We start from the raw sequence: 21162 nt of genomic DNA, 5'->3' as shown, positions 1-21162 counted from the left end.
CAATAAATACATGCGTTACGAGCAGTTCGGCATATGACTCAAGTAATCATTTGCATAAACAGGTTCAGTGTGCAGATATAATCAACAAACAAACTAGTGAAAATCTTCAAACATCAATGCTTAATCGTAGTCATTCAAATAAGGATAATCTAAAAGAAGATAAAGAAAATAGAAAACTCTCTTCGTCAGTACCAATTAAGCGGCTGACAATTTAAAACTAAACATATGGTTGCATTTTTAAAATATATATATCATGTTCTATTACCACTTTCCGTATTCTTGATCTGAGCAAGCAAAATGCGCATGATACTAACGACCTTCGTTGCTTTAAAACATAACCGACGAATACGACCATTCATCGCTATTTTACTCATTAAAATAGGACATGATCTATTATTGATGGCTTTAAACTAGCATAGATAATATTGTGTTAACCGACGAATAAACTTTTTTCATTCACTGACAAAATATATATATGTTACCGTCTTAACTTACAAAGCCGTCGAACATTTATGATCCATCGTGTACTATGGTGTTCTTAAAAAGCATCTCGTAAAATGACACTCTTATACCAGATCTGTTGTACGTCTTGACAATTCCACACTCAACTTTTTATCATCAGCTGTGTTGTAACATTAAAACCTTATTGAGGATTACATGGGGGATAATTATAATCAGACATTCGGTTCAAAAACCAAAATAAATCAAAGTACTGAAGTACTGAACATCAGAGGACCTCAAGTTATGTTGAATTATTAATAAATGACAGGTGTTTATATTATACCTGCCAGACAGATATGTTCACCTTACAATATACTAGTCCAAATAATATAATTTGCTATCATTTCTGAGATACTGACTTGAACTAGGAAACTTAACTTTGTGAATTATCTATGATTACGTGGTCAAATGAGAACTGTTAGATTGGCATTATGACCATATAGTTGCACACATACACAAATCGAGAATTAACATAGCAAACTATTCTTCGAGTAGCTATATAGTCACTCAATGAACTATGAAAAAGAGGTTCAAGACAATCGTATTAAAACAGATAAATTGTAATATTGGAACTAAAGATACCAGATGAACAGCAAACTCATAAATCGAAAATAAACTATTTTCTAAAACATGTAGCTTTTGGATCAATTGCTAATTAAACATGTTAAATGGATGTTAACACAGCAAGATTACTAGCCCTTATTCTAGATTTTTGTTGCAGTCAACACAAACTTTTTAAATGTTCAGTATAGCTTCAATGAGTTATCTTGGTTTTATTGTAACACAGTCAATCATTTATCCATTATATATTTTTTTTAAAAGTCAGCAGCTATACATGTACATTGTAGGTTGTTTTCTAATTATTAAATGGTTCATTGTAAATATTACAATGTATCATATGTAGAAAGCCTTTCGCTATTGATAGTATTTTTGTTAATTGAATTTCACAACATCTGGATAATTTTTCAACTGTTAATCTTTTTTACTTTGTTCTGGATTTAATACTTTGGATACCACTGCTTTTAGCAATGAGAAAATTTTGCACCATACATAAAGAACACTACTACCATATGAATGTGTCGTTCCTTTGTGAGAAGCCTGTAAAACAGGGCTTGTGATTTTTTGGTGTTTATCTTGATTTTCCGTTTGTACATTGATGTGGCCATTAGTTTTTCTTGTATACATTATTTAACATTTGCCATTTGATGGCTATTTCTAACTGATTTATGTAGTTTTTTTCTAATTGTAAAAATGTTGTATGGTAAGCTTTATTTCTTTTTCATCATTTTGTCTAGAGCTGGTGTCTGATTACCAATCATACCTCCCTTTTCGTTTCTTTTTTATTAATAATGACAACAGTTTGATTTTAATTTTCATTTATGTATGTACATGTACATGTAACAATTAAAACAGTATATATACATATATAATCTCATTCCATCATTATATATATGTCGTGTACATTTTATTATTTTGTACAGGTTATTACTTGTACAAGAATTTCATACAAGTAATTACTCGTATGATGCCATCATACAGGTTATTACTTGTATAAATATAATTGTACAAGTAATAACCTGTACAAATTTTGTAGAGAAAAAGATAATATCTTGTACAACCCACTATCTTTTGAAATTTATATTGTGTTTGTTTTTCTGTTCTTATTTTCAAGTGTTCATCAGTATTATTTTTGAAATGTTAGAAAATTACAGATGAACGAATGACGCAAAGTAATAATATAAGCTAAAGTGACACCTTGTGCAAATTTAGCTAAACTGCTAGATGCCATGTAAATACGGAGCTCCCAAAAGCAAAAAAAAATATCAGTGAGTTGGTAAGCCACCTCAGCTGCTCTTTTTGTCTTTAAAGGGCGCAGTACACTGCATTTGGTTAGGTGGTCCTGGTAGTGCATGATCCACTTGTATTCTCCATCTGGACATGCCAACAAGATCAACTTGACAACGGGAATTAAAGTATTGTATTAAACATGTAAGATAGTGATTTCCGATCTTGACATGGTTTGTAGGCTGTTAACAAACAGGAGACTATTTTCACTGTTGATGTGACAAAGACGTCTACTTTTTACTCTCTTTATTGCGTTGTTTTCTCTCCCTTTTACTCGTCTAACTTACAAATATTTCATCATATTTATTTTATTTTGCATGGCACACCATCAAATATAGTAAATATTAACACATTTAAGGTCAAATTTGTTATTATACGTCGTTTTTGTAGAAAGTACCGTTTTACCTATAGCAGAGTGAAAACGTCAAAATGACGTCAATTATCACCAAACCATGAACGATAGGCAACTAAGAATCAGAGAGACGTTAACATAGTATCGTGCAAAGTAAAATTTGAATTAGCTATATTACTAGCTACTTCAAATAAGACAATAATACTACAAAAGTGTTATTCTTTCATTTTTTTTATGAATGACCTTTGATCCCAATTTAAAAAAAAATGCACCATATTTCACTTTTACGACCGGGAAAAATGGAATCTACACATTTGTTCCTTTCAAATGATATATAATATAGCTGTGTGTTAGATAGGTGCATTAAAAATATTTTTTAGGTCTGAATGACACTCGGCCGCCTATTAGGCAAAGTAATGAATTATATGTTAAAAGGGGAACGATATGTTGTGAACTTCAAATAGGCCAAGGTAAAATAATGATTTGTACAAGTTATTATCTTTTTCTCCACAAAATTTGTACAGGTTATTACTTGTACAATTATATGTATACAAGTAATAACCTGTATGATGGCATCATACAAGTAATTACTTGTATGAAAATTTTGTACAAGTAATAACCTGTACAAAATAATAACATGTACACGATATGTAATTAATATTGGTCATTGTTGGTATATATTTATCTTTAAGTTTAACAATGTACTGTGAAAGAGCTATCTTCTAACAGATACGTAGTATAATGGTTATTGTGAAACCACTGATTTAAAGGACAAGTTTCACTTATTGGCAGCCAACATTAATTATGCCACAAACAATTAAAGTTTTACCATAGTTATCTGTGGTTTGATTTTCACAATTATTCAATGGTTTTGTTGTGTATGATTTTCGAAAAGAAAAATAAAGATGGCAAGACCTGAACGAGGCCGGCTGATTGTTTTAAGTGACATATGCACAACAGAGTCAGTGTGGGGCCACTAAGCTAAAATGTCCGCTTTGCACCAGCCAATATAAATGAATGCCTAGGGTGGGAACCGAATCCATATACACCAACTCTGTTGTCCCTATATTTTTAAATGAACAAAAAATTGTCAAGAACAAATTCAAAACAATGTATAAATGTGTTAAAATTTAATTATAAAATTAAACATGAAAATATAGGTTGATTTTCGGTGATTCAGATGTATACTTATATTGTAGTCCCGTAGGCTCAATTGTACAGCTACATAAATATACAGCGTAAAAGGGTTTTAAATTGCTGAAGCAGATTTTTTGGGGGAGGAGGGATCTGAAGGCAGGCCTTTTTCAAGGAGCTTTATGTATGGTAAATGCGTAGTCCTTTTTTTATATAGTTTTACCAAAAATGTTGACTTGCTAGACCCCTCCCCCTTTAAAACTCCTGGTTTCTCATCTGATTTGATATAAATCTAATCTGTTAACAAGGTTGCTTAAGTAATAAAAATTAGTTTGAGAATTAAAAATAGATAGGTTCCTTTAAATGTCGCTGAACATTTTGTTTAAATTATCTAGAATATACATGTACATGTATATGTGATTTTAATCGTGGACATTTTAAATCCCTGTTAACTAATGCGTGACTTGGGCTTTTGGTACAAATTAAAACATGAAATTATTCATCCAAACTCACAGAAAGATTCTTGAGATTTAAATTTCCACAGAATAATAAATTAACAATAAAAATTTAAACATTTCGAACATTTAACATTTTAATAACATAAAATAATACACTAACCCTTTGCAATGTTGCAGTTCAACTTTTAATCTGGGGTTCCAGAAAACGTTTAATTAGTTATATCTCTTGCAGTCATATGCACTGCAGCAGAACATCCAATTTCTTTTCTCTCTAACGTAACCCATCACCAATGTATATGCGCATCCATCGCTGTGGACAAATCTTGCCTAACCATCAAATTTTGAGCACTGTTGAATAGTATAAGTATGACATTTGTCGGTGGCAAATAAGAGTTAGAAATATTATTAAAATAAGTAAACATTATTAAAAACTTTAAGATAAAAATATTTGCACATTTAAATGGACATACATTTTTCACTATGATGATATGAGTGACACAATCCAAATTTTAAAATTATCTGTTTTTTTTTTGTGATAATAAGCACTGTAAATGTATATATATACATTATATATATCATGTGTATATAATAACATTCAGTCGAGCCATATTAATGTTATAGAACTGAAATCAATTTCGTGATGAACAGAAACTGACATACAGACAGACAAGGGTAACTGTTACATTGAATGCCACCAATGGCTTAGCAAAAGGGGCATTACAATTGTAATGACTTGTATAGATGCATTGGGACTGAGAACAGCATCATTCATGCATTAGTAGTTCATGGCATACAGTTTAAAGTACTCATGTATATGTGAAAACAAATGTCTTATTACTTAAATTTTATATGGATAAGGTTATACAATCAAATACTGCTGTAGTGTATGATTAGCACATGTCATCAAATTATCATATAATTTTGACAATACACGTACATGTCATGTATTGTCAAAATTATACAATACTTTTAGGAAGACTTATAATCAAAGAGCTAATAGCACAAAGGTGAAAGAAGGTGAATAAAAGGTAATTTGAATTATCATAAAAGCAGCCCCAAAAACCAAGCTTGCTTTGTTCCATTATCGTTATGACGTATTTTTTTTCTTCAAACAAGAATGTGTCATAAGTACATGGATTTCCCATCCGTACACTCATTTTCTATGTTCAGTGGACTGTGAAAATTAGGTAAAATCTTTAATTTGGCAGTAAAATTAGAAAGATCATATCATAAGGAACACATATGTACTAATTTTCAAGTTGATTGGAATTCAACTTCATCAAAAAGTACCTTGGCCATAAACTTTAACCTGAAGCGGGACGGACGGACAGAGCAGAAAACACAATGCCCATAAATGGGACATACAAATAGTAAGACTTGTTACATACCCGCCAACTTTTGAAAGTTCCCATGGTTTTTTTAGAGCGATAACAATTTTAAAGGTTACAATTTTTAGCGAAGTATTCTGCACGATCTGGATTGTCTAGAAAAAGTGTCTATTTGTATGATGAACTTACATGCCTTTTTCTTAAGTCTGTTTGCATGATTCTATTTATTAAATCGGTAGAAAAGATGAACATGTAGCTAGCAGACCAGGGTTTATTTTCTTGTGTAAGAATATTAGATGCTTGTTGAAATTTCCAATTTTGAATTATGCACAAAGATGGACCTTTAACAGGTTGGGAACAAGTCAACACTCCAAATGAGGGATCGAAACTGTTTTGGAAGGCCATATAATGTACCCTCAATTAAAGATAGACGCCAAACCCTCATTGAAAGTACATTACAACCCACTGTAAAAATTGAGCACCTTTATATTCATATTATTTGATGAAACTTTTCCCCAAGAAATATGCATCTATCAAGTATTAAATGTTCAAAACATGTCAAAAGAATGTTGTGATGTTTCTAAACTTATATCTTCTTTATTAATTTGACCCCTCATTTAGAAAAGTTGTTTCAAATATAATGAATTTTCCCATTTTGAGTTAAAAAAAATTATTTATTTTTGTTTTTTCAAACAGTAAAATGACCCCTTGTTTTAGGGACAGTCCCTCATTTAAGGGACACCACTAATAATGGGGGGGGGGAGGGGTCCCAACCGGTTTGTTGGTCTTTGTGAAAAAAGAATAGTAGATTGTCCTTTAAATGATTTAACTGAACAGAAAAATAAGATATGTTACAACAAGTATTATATATAAATGTCAAAACATTACTGAAAAAAACTACTATTTATAATCTTTATGGTAGTTATCTTTATGGTAGTACTGCATCATTGAATTTTGTCAATCAGCCATGCTTTTATCCTTAAGCTGTGTAAGAACCTGCTTGCAGATGATAATTCACATGCCATGTTCATGTTTTTACAACTAGATGAAAAATCTAGCACATGTAGCATGTACGAATAAACTTCAGAAAAAACGTTTTTGATTGGCTTATTAATTGATCATGAGAAATACAGTTTGATTGGCTGAACACGATTGTCTTACCTTGGGAACAAAATAAGGAACAGATGATTTTTACTAAATCATGTTTTAGAGTTTTTTTAACGATACTCTGAATATTAATATTTTTTAATCAATGCAAGAACGTATTATAAAACGTCCTTGATAAGAGTAAAGAGAATGAACAATGGGCGACTGTACTATACGGGCGAAAGAACTCAGGACGAACAGACCAAGGGCAAACATGTAAACAGGGCGAGTTGTCCCAATACCAAATTCACGCATGCGTACTACAAATATCTACAATAAAAACATCCGGTTACAAGTAAACAAATAACGTTCATGTAGATGAAATGAAATCTAATAATTTACATAAATAAAAGGGTAAATAAAAGGGTACATATTTACGATCATAGTGATTGTTTTTCAATCCTAATTTACAAATAAATTAAATGATTCAGATGCTTAATCATGTGTAAAAATCGGTGTCAGGAATCAGAAGTTGTTATTAAATTGTAATACACAGAAACGAATGCGGAATACAGAGGTTCAATTATTTTAAAGTCGGCACCAGAGGTCTTGAGAAGATTTGAAGTCTTCTTCCCCCAAAAATCAGGACAGTTACTCTATATTTATCATGTTTATATCTCCAAGACTGTAAGGATTCTCCTAATATATCTTTAGGCTAGTAAGTTAGTTACGGACTTACAGGCACTTGTTTCTGTCAATGAGGGGTTTATTATCCACACCCGTATGAAAAATCACAAATCACTTGATTTTTCGTACGGGCGTGGATAGTAAACCCCACATTGGCAGAAACATTTGCCTGTGTACCGCCACTTACATGTATGGTAATTCAGTATTATAAAGTGTGATTTACCCGGACTCTGTACTTCAGTGTAAAGTAAGACGAAGATTCTATGAATATGACATAATATAAACAATAAAATCAACCAATATACTAATGCAACAAACTTAGTTGGAGAAGGAACGAAAATCCGAAAAAGTATCTTAAAAAAAAAGGAAAATAGTTCCACGTGGGTGTGTCTCATTGGCGGATTCGGGGTGGGGGGGGGGGGAGTGTTCCGGGGTTGGCACCCCCCTTTTTTTGGCCAATCAATGCATTTGAATGGGGACATATATAGTTGGAACCCCCCCCCCCCCCCCCCCTTTGTCCTTGGTTGGGAAATCGCTGGGTGCGCCCCTGTTGAAGGTTACAAGAGCGCAATTATTCGTAATGCATTTTCCATAGGGTACCACTGGTGTTTCGTATTTTTTTTCTCGAAGACTACACATACTAGGGGAAAACGGGTATGAGTTCCTGTTACTGGAAATGCCAGTGTTGCATTACAACCAAAACAATTTTAGGGTAATTCGGCTCAAATTGACTTAAAATGCAGTTGAAAAAGATCGACTATTATTTTCGCTTAATGAAAAAGGCATATTTTTAATGGCTCGGACTTGCAGAAATGGAAGATATTTTCTATACTTAGTAATATGTGAATATGATTTTCGGCAATTTTTAAACCTAATTGGATAAGCTTTCGATTAAATGTTATTCCAATCCTGTATCGTCAAATCAGAAGGCGTATAAACATCACAGCTATCTACAAGAAAGGTGATCGCACACAAGCAGTCAACTACAGGCCCGTCTCTCTGACCTCTATATGCTGTAAAACAATGGAACATATCATCTACCGCCATGTAATGAACCACTTGGAAAAACACAACATATTAGTGGACTACCAACACGGTTTCAGACAACATCGCTCCTGCGAAACTCAACCGGTGAACACCATAGAATCAGTGGCACGATCTCTGGACATGAGAGAACAAATAGATATGCTTGTCTTGGATTTTTCCAAGGCATTTGACACAGTCCCACACCAGCGGCTATTGCAGAAAATGAGCTACTACGGTATCCGTGGAGATGTTCTTGGTTGGATAAGCGCATGGCTTACCAAACGAAATCAACGAGTTTGTGTAGATGGTGAAATGAGTGATATGAAAGCAGTACGTTCCGGTGTACCCCAGGGGACGGTACTTGGACCCTTATGTTTCCTGCTGTACATCAACGACATAGGTGATTCTATATCGCCATGTACCAGTCTACGACTGTTTGCTGACGACTCCCTCTTGTACAGAAGCGTCCACAACTCGGATACATGCCAGCAACTACAACAAGACCTTACGCTACTAGTAGAATGGGCAAGACGCTGGCAGATGACATTCCATCCAGCAAAATGTTTCATCCTTAGGGTAACCAGAAAACGCAACCCTGTTGTTCACAACTACCATATGATGGGACATTACCTGGAAACAGTTCAGCACTACCCATACCTCGGCTTAGAACTATCAGAGGACATGAATTGGGACACCATATAACAAAAGCAACATCAAAAGCCAACAGAACACTTGGATTCTTAAGAAGGAACTTAAATAAGTGTCCACAAGACATAAAAGAGAGCGCATACAAAACATTAGTCCGACCTCACCTAGAGTATGCATCTGCAGTGTGGGACCCATATAAAAAGTGCCATATTAGCCAAATCGAGATGGTACAACGAAGAGCTGCCCGATTTGTAACATCAACCTATTCTCGGGAACCAGGAACTGTAACCAACATCCTACAGACACTTGGCTGGCCAACACTAGCAACACGCAGACAAGGAGCCAGGCTCATACTCCTTTATAAGATCCTACATGGAGAAGCATCAGTCATTATTCCAGATTGCATCAGGAGACCAACTGTAACAACCCTACAATACCACAGAGACAGGTTTTCCAGAGTCAGCACTTCAACGGATGCCTATAAATACAGTTTCATCCCAAGAACAATTGTTGACTGGAACCAACTACCTGAATGTGCCATCTAAGCTCCCACAACAGTCGCCTTCCGGGTCTGGGTGTGGCAGTTCCTGGCGTAACTATTGATACCTGATTTTAACCCTGTACAGTTGTTGCAAACATCACATAATTTTATCTGTTTTTGTTCCTGTAAATACACAAGTTTGTTATTTTTAACTTGGCGTGTACTGGTTGACACACGCGCACAGTATATTTGCGTTATGGAATTTCCGACTGCAGATTAACCACATAGAAGTAGAAGTAGAAGATAAGATTCTGGAGCGGTAAAATGTAAACAAATAATTGCGCTCTTGTAACCCTTTTAAGTGATCTACTTGTTACTTTAATACGAAAAAAATAAATTTAACTTCAAAAATTGTTGAGATCTTATATAAAAAAAAAATTGTTGCAATAAAGAAAACTTATCTTTAAAGGCCTTGCATGTTCTCGATTCTCCAATCAGCTGGTATTTTCAAAATGGCGACAGGGACGTAAACAGAGAAATTATTTTCATATTGTGCCAGAATAAATATTCCTGGTTTTGCTACGATAATATGATAAACAAATATGCTATATACGGTTTTAAACAAGTTACTTAAAATCAAATAATTGAAATATATAAATTACCCTTTTGTGTATAAATTCCTGTATTAATCGCCTCTTGTGTTTCTTCAAGATCGCTCTTGATGAATGCGCATTGGTGGTATTCATCCGCAACAATAATTTTTCGGTACGTCATTGATATTAAAGATTGTTTGACTAATAATTTTATATTTCTAATGACAAAACATTTCCATATTATTAATTTGTATTTAATAAAAATAAATTTTCTAAGTATCCATTGAAAACATGAATTTAAAAGAAGCGATAAGGAATTTTATTTTGCACTATATAATGTGCGCGGATCTATTATATTTTTTATAGCTCGGTTATCATTCCAAAACTAATTATATATGCATTTATTCAAATTAGGCGGGAAATTAGGCGATGGCAATACACCCGAGGCCCTGATGGTCCTCTGATGTAAAAATTAAAAGCTAACATGAAAATATGTATTTTATCATTTTCGTTGAATGAATTATTGAGATAAAAGGCTTAAAAAAGAAATAAACGAAGAAATAAAAAGAAAACTGCACACATACCTTCCTTTTACTATATGGTAACAGTGAACATGATCGTATCCGTGGTATTGTATTGTATTGTATTTATGGTATGTAAACAATTTTAAAAAAAATGGTTTTCTGAAGATATCAAGTTTACAGTATTAAAGAACCGTATGCATTAGTGCATAAAGTAGCAAGAACAAAAAGTAACTGGTAAATATGGTAACTGTTCGGAGACCGGTAGACTCTTAAAATTGAGACTCATTTTTATATACATGTACATGTATTACAAATTTTGTGTCAAATCCATACTTTCAAATTCAAATTCCTCATTATCTAGAACTGCATTAAACCGTATGTACATATGAGGTAATCATGTAAATAAACCTTCAGTAACTTGGGAAAATGTTGTAGTTTTGTAAGAACTTTGAACACTGTTGTAGTTTATTTTAATGCTTTAAGAACTTGGAACACTGTTGGGTTTTTTTGTCAGATTTTTTTAACTGTTTTACATGTTTAAGATCTAGGAACACTGTTGTTCGTTTTAACATGTGTAAGGCTTTTTAAAACACTGTTGATAATTTTAAACCATGACATGGACGTTTGGTAGAGAAGGATATGAATTGACCGTAATTTAGTAGACCAGTTATATTATAAATTGAACATGTCAAGCCCAGAATTTTGCTGTTCATTGAGATATGCAAAACAACGTCAAGGAAAGTTGATTTTACTTGATATCTTTCTATTTAAAGACAAATAACACATTCCTCTTCAGAACGTGTTGTCACTGATATCATTTGCACATTGGGAACAGTTAATATTGACTTTCACTAAGTTGACCTCCCTGTTGTTACTTACATTTTATTTTGTATATACCATGTATTATATATCTTTAAAAATATGTGTGTTGACGTTGTTTGCTTTATTATAGATACCCCCGGTATATAGAATTGATCCCTTGCTTCAATATATTGGAAAGATATACAACTTACGTAAACTTAAAGGTTTCTAAACAAGTATAATAGAACCTTGCAAACATTCTGAAATGACAATTGAAAGTTTTCGAAGAACAAACAACTCCATGGCCACCACACATCAGGCAAGTACTTTTAAAATTATGTATTTCCTATGGTAAAAAGCTGTAATGAAATTAGTCAATTAATGTCTTTGAGATAAACATAATGCGCTTATTGAAATATATATATATATGGTCAAAGTAAATGTCGGATATACATCAATGAGACAGCAAGCATAGAGGAGCAAAAATGTTAAGACATCTATAGAAGCCATATTTATACGCTTGTAACAAGGTTTTTGCATTAAAACGTAAAAAATAAAAGTTATTTATTTAAAATTTATTACGACCTGGTCAGCTCTGAAATATTCTGATGTTCTTTACCTCCCTTGGGAAACAAAAGCAAATTCTTTTCGTTCCGGTTTGGCTACATGATTATTACAGATTAACATTACTATGAGAACTCAAAAGTGGTTCATCTACATTGGATATATCAAATACAACTGGCTATCAATAATACAATTAGAATGTAAACCTACAACAGAGACACCCCGTAGACCCCGATACAAATGATGTCGGACGTTGACGCGTTCGAATAAAAAACAGCGTGTACATCGGAGTGGCGACAGAATAATTTACAATTTGAAAGAATTTCCATTAATTATTCCTCGGATTTTTTGCGTCAATACATTCTTTGTTGTGCTACTCATTTCTTACAGCCTCTTTACAGGTCTTTTTTCATTTTAATTCTAGATGAGAAAATATAAAAAAAAAAAGCACGACCTTGCCACTGATAAACCATGCTCAATTATTAAATAATCATACATTTCAAGTGTCCCCTGCCTATAATAATTTTTTAAACATACATTTTTGACAATTATTTAAGACTTCTCAAACTTATCAAGACTGAAAGTTTATGTGAAATCTAGAAAGAAAAACAAAAACATGTTTTAATGTTTTATTTTTCAATTGTGTACGGTTTGTTATCTGTACATTTTTTTATACTGTACGATCCGTTACAAAAGCATAGTACTTGTGAAATAAATTTGTATATATTAAAACATGTTTTCATTTGTGAATAACAATATAAACGTTAATAAAAAATACCACCATAAGCCAACATGTAATATCAGTTGCATACACTTGGAGATAAAGAAAAAAAAATCGGGAAATCTAATTTATACTGCAACAATAACTGAAAACATTGGAAACATGTCAGACAGCACTTAAAATACAAGGCTTTTAGTTTTGATAAGATTGTTTTATTTTTAATTTTACGCGCACCTTTTTATTACATTTGCACACGTTCGCTGTACAGGTAACGCATGTACATATATTGATAATTCATAATATTTTGTCTAAATTTATCAATTTTGAACATATTTATCATTTTGAAAAATCATGAACACTTTTTTCAAATTGAATCTTATAACTTATATTTAGTGATATGATGAATCCCGTTAGCTCTTAAGACAGACATATATAACCCAATTGCGACGCACCACCCCGTATATATCACTGACTCAGACGTACTTATAAATATAATTATTTTCTGTGACTGTATATTACATTAATTTGTAGGATCCTTTACTATAGATAATTTAGCTGATCTGTAACAATAACATCTTCATGCCTTATATATCATGTACTGTAGTACGCCGCTAGATTAAAACTGACGAGGAAAGGTAACACACGGCCAGCGAAAGCTCTATTATTGTAGAGCTCAGGTGGTCGTGTGGTCTAGCGGGACGACTGAAGTGCAGGGGATTTGGTGTCACGATATTACAGTACCATGGGTTCGAATCCCGGCGAGGGAAGAACCAAAAATTTGCGAAAGCAAATTTACAGATCTAACATTGTTGGGTTGATGTTTAGACGAGTTGTATATACATTATGTACACAGCCATGTATCACCATCATTGATGGCGATCCGATGGATACATCTGTTGTAGAGTTGTCACTGACTCAGACGTACTTATAAATATAATTATTTTCTGTGACTGTATATTACATTAATTTGTAGGATCCTTTACTATAGATAATTTAGCTGATCTGTAACAATAACATCTTCATGCCTTATATATCATGTACTGTAGAAAGCCGCTAGATTAAAACTGACGAGGAAACATTGCCAGCGAAAGCTCTATTATTGTAGAGCCCAGGTGGTCGTGTGGTCTAACAAATGTGGTCTAACGGGACGGCTGCAGTGCAGGCGATTTGGTGTCACGATATCACAGTAGCATGGGTTCGAATCCCGGCGAGGGAAGAACCAAAAATTTGCGAAAGCAAATTTACAGATCTAAAATTGTTGGGTTGATGTTTAGACGAGTTGTATATACATTATGTACACAGCCATGTATCACCATCATTGATGGCGATCCGATGGATACATCTGTTGTAGAGTTGTCACTGACTCAGACGTACTTATAAATATAATTATTTTCTGTGACTGTATATTACATTAATTTGTAGGATCCTTTACTATAGATAATTTAGCTGATCTGTAACAATAACATCTTCATGCCTTATATATCATGTACTGTAGTACGCCGCTAGCTTAAAACTGACGAGGAAAGGTAACACACGGCCTGCGAAAGCTCTATTATTGTAGAGCTCAGGTGGTCGTGTGGTCTAGCGGGACGGTTGCAGTGCAGGCGATTTGGTGTCACGATATCACAGTAGCATGGGTTCGAATCCCGGCGAGGGAAGAACCAAACATTTGCGAAAGCATATTTACAGATCTAACATTGTTGGGTTGATGTTTAGACGAGTTGTATATACATGTAACCCCTATACAGATAAATCCAGACGCGTTCGAATCGATCACACCGGGTACCACTGAGTTCAGACAGTGAAGAATTTATACTTGAAAGAACATCCAATATCTTTTCTTCGAATATGTTGGTCTAATTTTGCCAAGATACTCATTACTCTTGAACTTTGTACTTGTTTGGCTTTATAACTATTTTGATCTGAGCGTCACTGATGAGTCTTATGTAGACGAAACGCGCGTCTGGCGTATTCAATTATAATCCTGGTACCTTTGATAGCTACTTACTACAAGGTTTTTCTAATGTGTGACATTTTAATAAGCAAACATTAAAAAATACACTACAATCTCACTAATAAAACATGCTTGGCATTTTTAGATATACAAAACTGAATGTTTCTCGTGGCTCATAGTTTTTAAAACATACGATTTTGTCTAAAACACAAAAAATACACGTTTTAATGTGTCTTTATTTTCATGTTGTGAACGCTTCGTTATGATGGCATCATATTACTTTTTTTTTATACTGTACGCTTTGTTGTGCAACTATTGTATTTGTGAATGAATTTTGCGGCATGTATTACTTTATGCTTTGATATGGTTCTAACCAATATACATGTATTTTTTTTAATTCCCCACCATAACATGCATACAGCAAACTATGATATCCGTTGTTTTGGAAAAACTCTTTGATATATTTTGTACATGTAAAAAAATTATACAAAAATGTGTCAATTGGTCGAAAAATACAATTACTCGAAAAATGCAAATATCACTGGCTGAGCATACGGATACACCCGCCCGACTTCCAATTTGACTCCCGTTTTCAAAACGTTACCATACGACATTTAATATACTTTCCTGTCCGAGGCCTGTAGCGTGTAATTCATTGGTTATGTATTTGTTTATCGTTCATTATTTTGTGCATACATTATCCGTAAGTTTCCTCGTTTGAATTGTTTTATGACAAATGATTTACCTTTGTTTCACTTTCAATGTCGACAATCTTTTTATTTTAATAACCGAACACGCATCAATTATGAAAACTTGCAAGTGAATAGTTCATCATCGATGTTTATTGCTTATATTGACAAAATTCAACCATACTGGCTGCTAAAAGCGAATTATTATTTCATTATCTCGGTTTCATTAACGATTGAACAAAACAAATCTGGATTTAAACTTTTAAGGTATATCGATCGTAGCTAGTGTCCCTTTAAATTATCAATAAAACTGAGAATGGAAATGGGGAATGTGTCAAAGAGACAACAACCCGACCAAATAAAAAACAACAGCAATCACTGTTCTATGTCCCCCTAATTGTTGTGTTCTTACATATTAATATACTAGTATTTAAAAACAAAGCCATCAGGTCCCCACGTGCGAAAATCTTGACATTCTCTGTATATTTGTACATTTAAATTAAATATCTATACAAGACATCCATACTATTAGTTACATAGTGTGTTAGGTACCTAATACGATATATATGGGGTCAGTAAATTCCATATGGAGTAAGAGCAAATTTTTTTATGATTTTTTTTCAATCGTTCATTACAGGTTTCTCCTTTTGTTTTAAAAGGGAGTAACTCCGTTATTCCAACAATAACAACTTGTTAGCTTTAATTATGTTACTTTTTTCATATGGGCGTCGCTGGTTAGTCTTGTGTGGACGTGGCGCACGTCTGGCGTTTTCAACATAGTACCCTTTGTTGGCTATTAATCGTTTGTTTCTCTGTCCTATATTTTCTCCCATTTATTTGTACTGTAGTCCTGTCATGTAATATTGTCATTTTAGTGTTATTATTAACATTGCCATTAAAACGGGAGATTTGGCATGCCACAAAACCAAGTTCAACCCACCATTTTTATCTTAAAGTGCCCTATAACAAGTCAGGGAAATGGCCATTGTTATATCATAGTTCTTTTCTGTGTGTGTTACCTTTTAATGATGTGTTTCTGTTGTGTCGTAGTTCTCTTATATTTGATGCGTTTCTCTCGTTTTTGGTTTGTTTCTCGGATTTGTTTTTTCTCTATCGATTTATGAATTTCGAACAGTAACTCTGTACTAACCCCATATGATAAATAACCTTGTATGGTTTATTACCAACCCTATATATTTTAGGACATCCTATATGAAATATACATAGTCACCACGTGTAGTCTCTTAACCAATCATATCTCTATTAATCTGTAGGAGGTCAGATAACATTCATTACACTAAAGCACACACTGTCAAAAACGCTCGACGGATAATGCAAGTATGTTTGTCAACTATTACTTATATTAAACAATTGACGCTGAAATTCCATTCGACAATGGAGTAGTAAATGTGCATAGACCCAAGTGTATTAGAGTTCTAGTTTCTGTTGTCAGCATCATCAGACGGCCTGCATGCAAAACTTAATAACGTTTACTGGAGGAGCAAAAATATCACTATTCCTCGGACTTTCCTCCGCCTATATCACTCGGATCAGTCGTTCCGTAATTCCGTATCACGACTTTGAGACAAATGCAGACATTATCAACTACGCCACAATGCGTGAGGAAAAGTTATCAGCGACGTCAAAATGTGTAGGGAGACGTTATCAAGCTTGCTTTTGTCAAGCGTAAAACTGGCCAGGAAAGGAGGAGAAGACCAGTTATAGAAGGATAAAAGATAATCGGGTTTTCGTTGTATAGATATCGTCAAACATCAGACGCTCTAGATGATGTTAGGCTTTTGAGCTCATTCGCTGCGCTCACTGGCAAAGGTTCACATTGTGGCTCACCGCTGATATTTTACGATATCAATGTGTAGAAAACCCGATAATCTATACATTTAACCCGTTTTCAGTAACGTTGTGCACAGTTGACCAAGAGTTGCCGCATTATGATTATAACTGCATTTGTTAAAACAATTTTTGTTTACTATAATACCTGGAAGAAATGTATTTCCAAAATATTTTAGAGGAAAATTTGAATATAATGTAATTAATTGGCTCTTATCAAATGGTAGATAATAAACAGAAGTCAATATTGTTTTGTTACAGATTATTGAATTGTTTTATATTCTGCCCTTTCAGAAATAGATAAAGGAAGGGTTTTGATATATATGTTTATATTTATATTTATAATTATTTAAAATGGACATTAAACTTAGGTAAAGTGGACGCCAGTCATCAAGAAAATGTGAATAATATCTTAGACAACTCTTCATATCAATTAATCAAAGAAAGTATAAAGGTATGTGCTACACAAATTCAAGAAGTCGACAACAATTTAACACAAATACACAGCAACATCATAAACATTTTTGGAATTGATATTTTACAAGAAATTCAACAGAATCATGAGAATGAACTGCAAAAAATAGAAGAAAAATTAAAAGAACGAAGAGTAAGAAAATCTCCACAATAAAATGTCAAAGCAACGAATTACGTAACAACAATAAATTAACAACATATATTCAAACTAGAACTAACCTGATTAAAGAGCAGAATATAAACATAATAAAAGACGGGAATTGTTTTTTTCGATGCATCTCAAAATATTTATTCGACACCCAAGAAAGACATGAAGATATCCGTCACAGAATTCTAACAACATTTTCAACAGACAAAAACTTTTATACGGAATTTATTGACGGTGATTTCGATACCCATATAAATAACATTTCAAAAACAAATGGACACTCCACATCCTGGGCTACGGAAGCAGAAATTATAGCAGCTAGTGAAACATATACATGTAATATGGATTTTTTTTTATTAAAACTAAAGTCGGTCTCATAGCTGAATGGAACCAATTTTCAAGAAATAAACATTGCAACCATGACATGCCGTATATCACAATACTACATGAAAACAATCATTTTTCGCTTATAAAAAATATACCAAGACCGTGTTCATGCAATCCAATTATGAAACTTAATTTAGCAAAAGAAACAAATTCAAAACCAAAAGACAAAGACAAATCAGAAGAGTCAATAGATAATTCTAATAAAAAAACCCGTACGAAATAAGTAGTAGGATTCCACCTAGACACTAGTAGGAATAAAGTAGGAATCCACCTAGATTCAAAGATTCCATATAGAAAGTAGACGGACATGGAAAATGAACAAAAGTCTGACTGGATTTTTTAATATTCCTACTTCAAAAATTCTTCTACCTAGGCGGAATTGTTAAAGTCTGTATAGATTTTTTTTTTGTTTTGAAAATCTGATTTGATTATTTATTTTCCTACTACATGTTTAAGATTCCTACCAGAATTAATTTATAAATTCCTACCAGAAAATCTTTCTACCTGGAAAGTTATCTTGAACTGGATTCCTGTTTGCTAATGACACACATTTTGCAATGTTAAATGCAAGCAAGTTCCAGTTCACAAATTCAAAAGTTGGAGGGGAAAGATTGAAAAGTTGTGTTGGAATACAATGAGCTGCAAGTTAGGGTCTCACAACGTAACAATATAGAAATGTCAGGAAATATGGCTAATCAAGACTAAAGGTAATTCTTATACATTCAAGATGATTTTTTTTATCTGCCTGCCAAAAATATTTAGTAATCAATTAATAATTCATTAATAGTGCATAATCTTACTCATTATTTGTTCTTTAAACTATTAATTTAGATCTACATGTACTTTATGTATAACACTTTCTATAGCTTGCATATATTGCATGCAGTTTCCTTAAAATTTCAAAAGACTATTTTTTTAAAAAGAATTGATTCCATGAATTTCCTTTGTTCTTTGTTGTTGAGATTCAAACTTATCATTGACCCAGTTGTGTATTTTTGAATATACACTTACATTTTGTATATTTTTAGATTCCTACCAGAAAATATTTTTTTCTGGGTGGAATTTTGAAAAATTCCTACAAGGTTTTCTAGTAGGAATTTTATTTTCATACCAAATTATTCCTGCTAATTTGCATATTCCTGGTAGAATATACAATATTCCTACTAAGAAATTCCTGTTAATTTAAATTTTTCGGCTATTTTCCGTGTGGATTCCTTCTACTGTCTGACTAGAATATCACTCTTTTCTGGCAGGAATTAAAAGCAATTTTCCTACTTTATTCCGTGTACATTCCATACGGATTGTTTCATACAGGCAACCGCGACCCAAAATGTGAAGCTATTAATAAATCTTCAAAACAATTAACGAGCGCACAGAAAAAAATTATTGTCAAAAGGTTTTAAGTTTGTTCCAACTAGAAGAAAAGTAGAGATGGGGAAACTTATAGCCGATCTCAAAATATGGGAAAGAAGAATGCGTCTTCGCGAACATTTTTTCGAAGAAAACAAGGAAAAAGAAAATTACCAAAACGAATATACTAAATTCAAAAAATCAAGTACGTTCACATCCTCCCCAGGAAAAGAAAGATGGTTAGATGAGTATATACAAACCATGAAAGATGAAATGTTAAGTAGATTAAGTCGAAAATTCAAAATGATTATAACTATTGAAGAAGAAAAAGCAATGCGGGAACTTTTGTATGATACAAGCATCGTGATACGACCAAGCGACAAATCATCCGGAGTTGTAATAATGAACACAGAAGATTATAAATTAGAGGTAGAAAAGGAATTAGATAACAACGATACGTATAAAACAATAGATAAGGATCTAACACAGAAAAATGAAAATAAAGTAAGAAAACTCGTAGAAAATTTATGTAAAAGAGAAATAATAGACAAAGACATGAAAAAATATCTCTTACCGAAAGGAACATGTCCCGGAAAGGTACAAGCCAATCCGAAATTACACAAAAAAAATCACCCAGTTAGAACAATTATTAATGGGCGGAACCATCCCACAGAAAAAAATCGCGGAAATAGTCGAAACCGAGCTTTCGGAGAATGTTCGAAACTTGCCCACTTATATATCAAAGACACAACGGATTTTTTAAACAAATTAAATGCAATGCAACAGCCTTTACCAGGCAATGCAATAATGTTTTGTTTAGATGTAACTAAATTATATCCAAGCGTACCAAGAAAAGAAGCGCGAGAAGCATGCAAATCAGCACTAGAAAATCGAACTAACACATCAATCCCAACTGAAGATGTTCTTAAAATGATGGATTTAGTCATTGAAAACAATAATTTTAGCTTCAACGGAAAACACTTTTTACAAACCGAAGGAACAGCTATTGGTTCCCATCTAGGCATGAATTATGCTTGCACCTACCTCGGACAATGGGAAGAAAATTTATTTCAAAACAGCAATTCACAACCATTTTCATATTGGAGATATGTTGATGACATCTGGGGAATATGGGAACATGGTATAGATAAACTAAAAGAATTTCACGAAATGTCAAACAGTTTGCATCCGCGAATTAAAACAGAAATGCGTTACTCAACTGAAAAAATTGAATTCCTTGATGTGTTTGTACACATAGAAAACGGACAACTTAAAACAGATCTTTATACGAAATCAACAGATAAACACCAGTACTTACATGTGTCGTCAAGCCATCCAAACTCCGTAAAAAATGCTATACCGTATGGACTCGGTATTCGTGTCAAAAGAATTTGCTTAACAGAAGAAAATTACAAAACAAGAAGAGAAGAAATAAAAACGCACCTAAGAAAACGTGGATACAATAACTCGTCAACTGAAGTTCAATTGAAAAAAGTCGACAATTTAAACCGAGAAGATCTATTACAGTACAAACCGAAGAAAGAAAACAACAGGGTACCTTAA

At 33.2% G+C, this 21162-nt stretch overlaps 1 protein-coding gene across 1 annotated transcript; it reads left to right on the top strand.

The window, feature by feature from the left end:
* The first annotated feature begins 19680 nt into the window (after positions 1 to 19680).
* Positions 19681 to 21162, top strand: LOC139484270 (uncharacterized). The gene has a single exon (XM_071268005.1). The coding sequence runs from the start codon at positions 19681 to 19683 to the stop codon at positions 21160 to 21162; it is 1482 nt and encodes a 493-aa protein (XP_071124106.1).

Source organism: Mytilus edulis, chromosome 8, assembly GCF_963676685.1.
Source record: "Mytilus edulis chromosome 8, xbMytEdul2.2, whole genome shotgun sequence".
Lineage (NCBI taxonomy): Eukaryota > Metazoa > Mollusca > Bivalvia > Mytilida > Mytilidae > Mytilus > Mytilus edulis.
The sequence above is the reverse complement of the archived record's forward strand: the minus strand, read 5'-3'. Positions and strand labels throughout refer to the sequence as shown.

Excerpts from the sequence above, each read along its gene's own strand:
- LOC139484270 (XM_071268005.1), top strand. The coding sequence starts at position 19,681 with ATGGGGAAACTTATAGCCGATCTCAAAATATGGGAAAGAAGAATGCGT.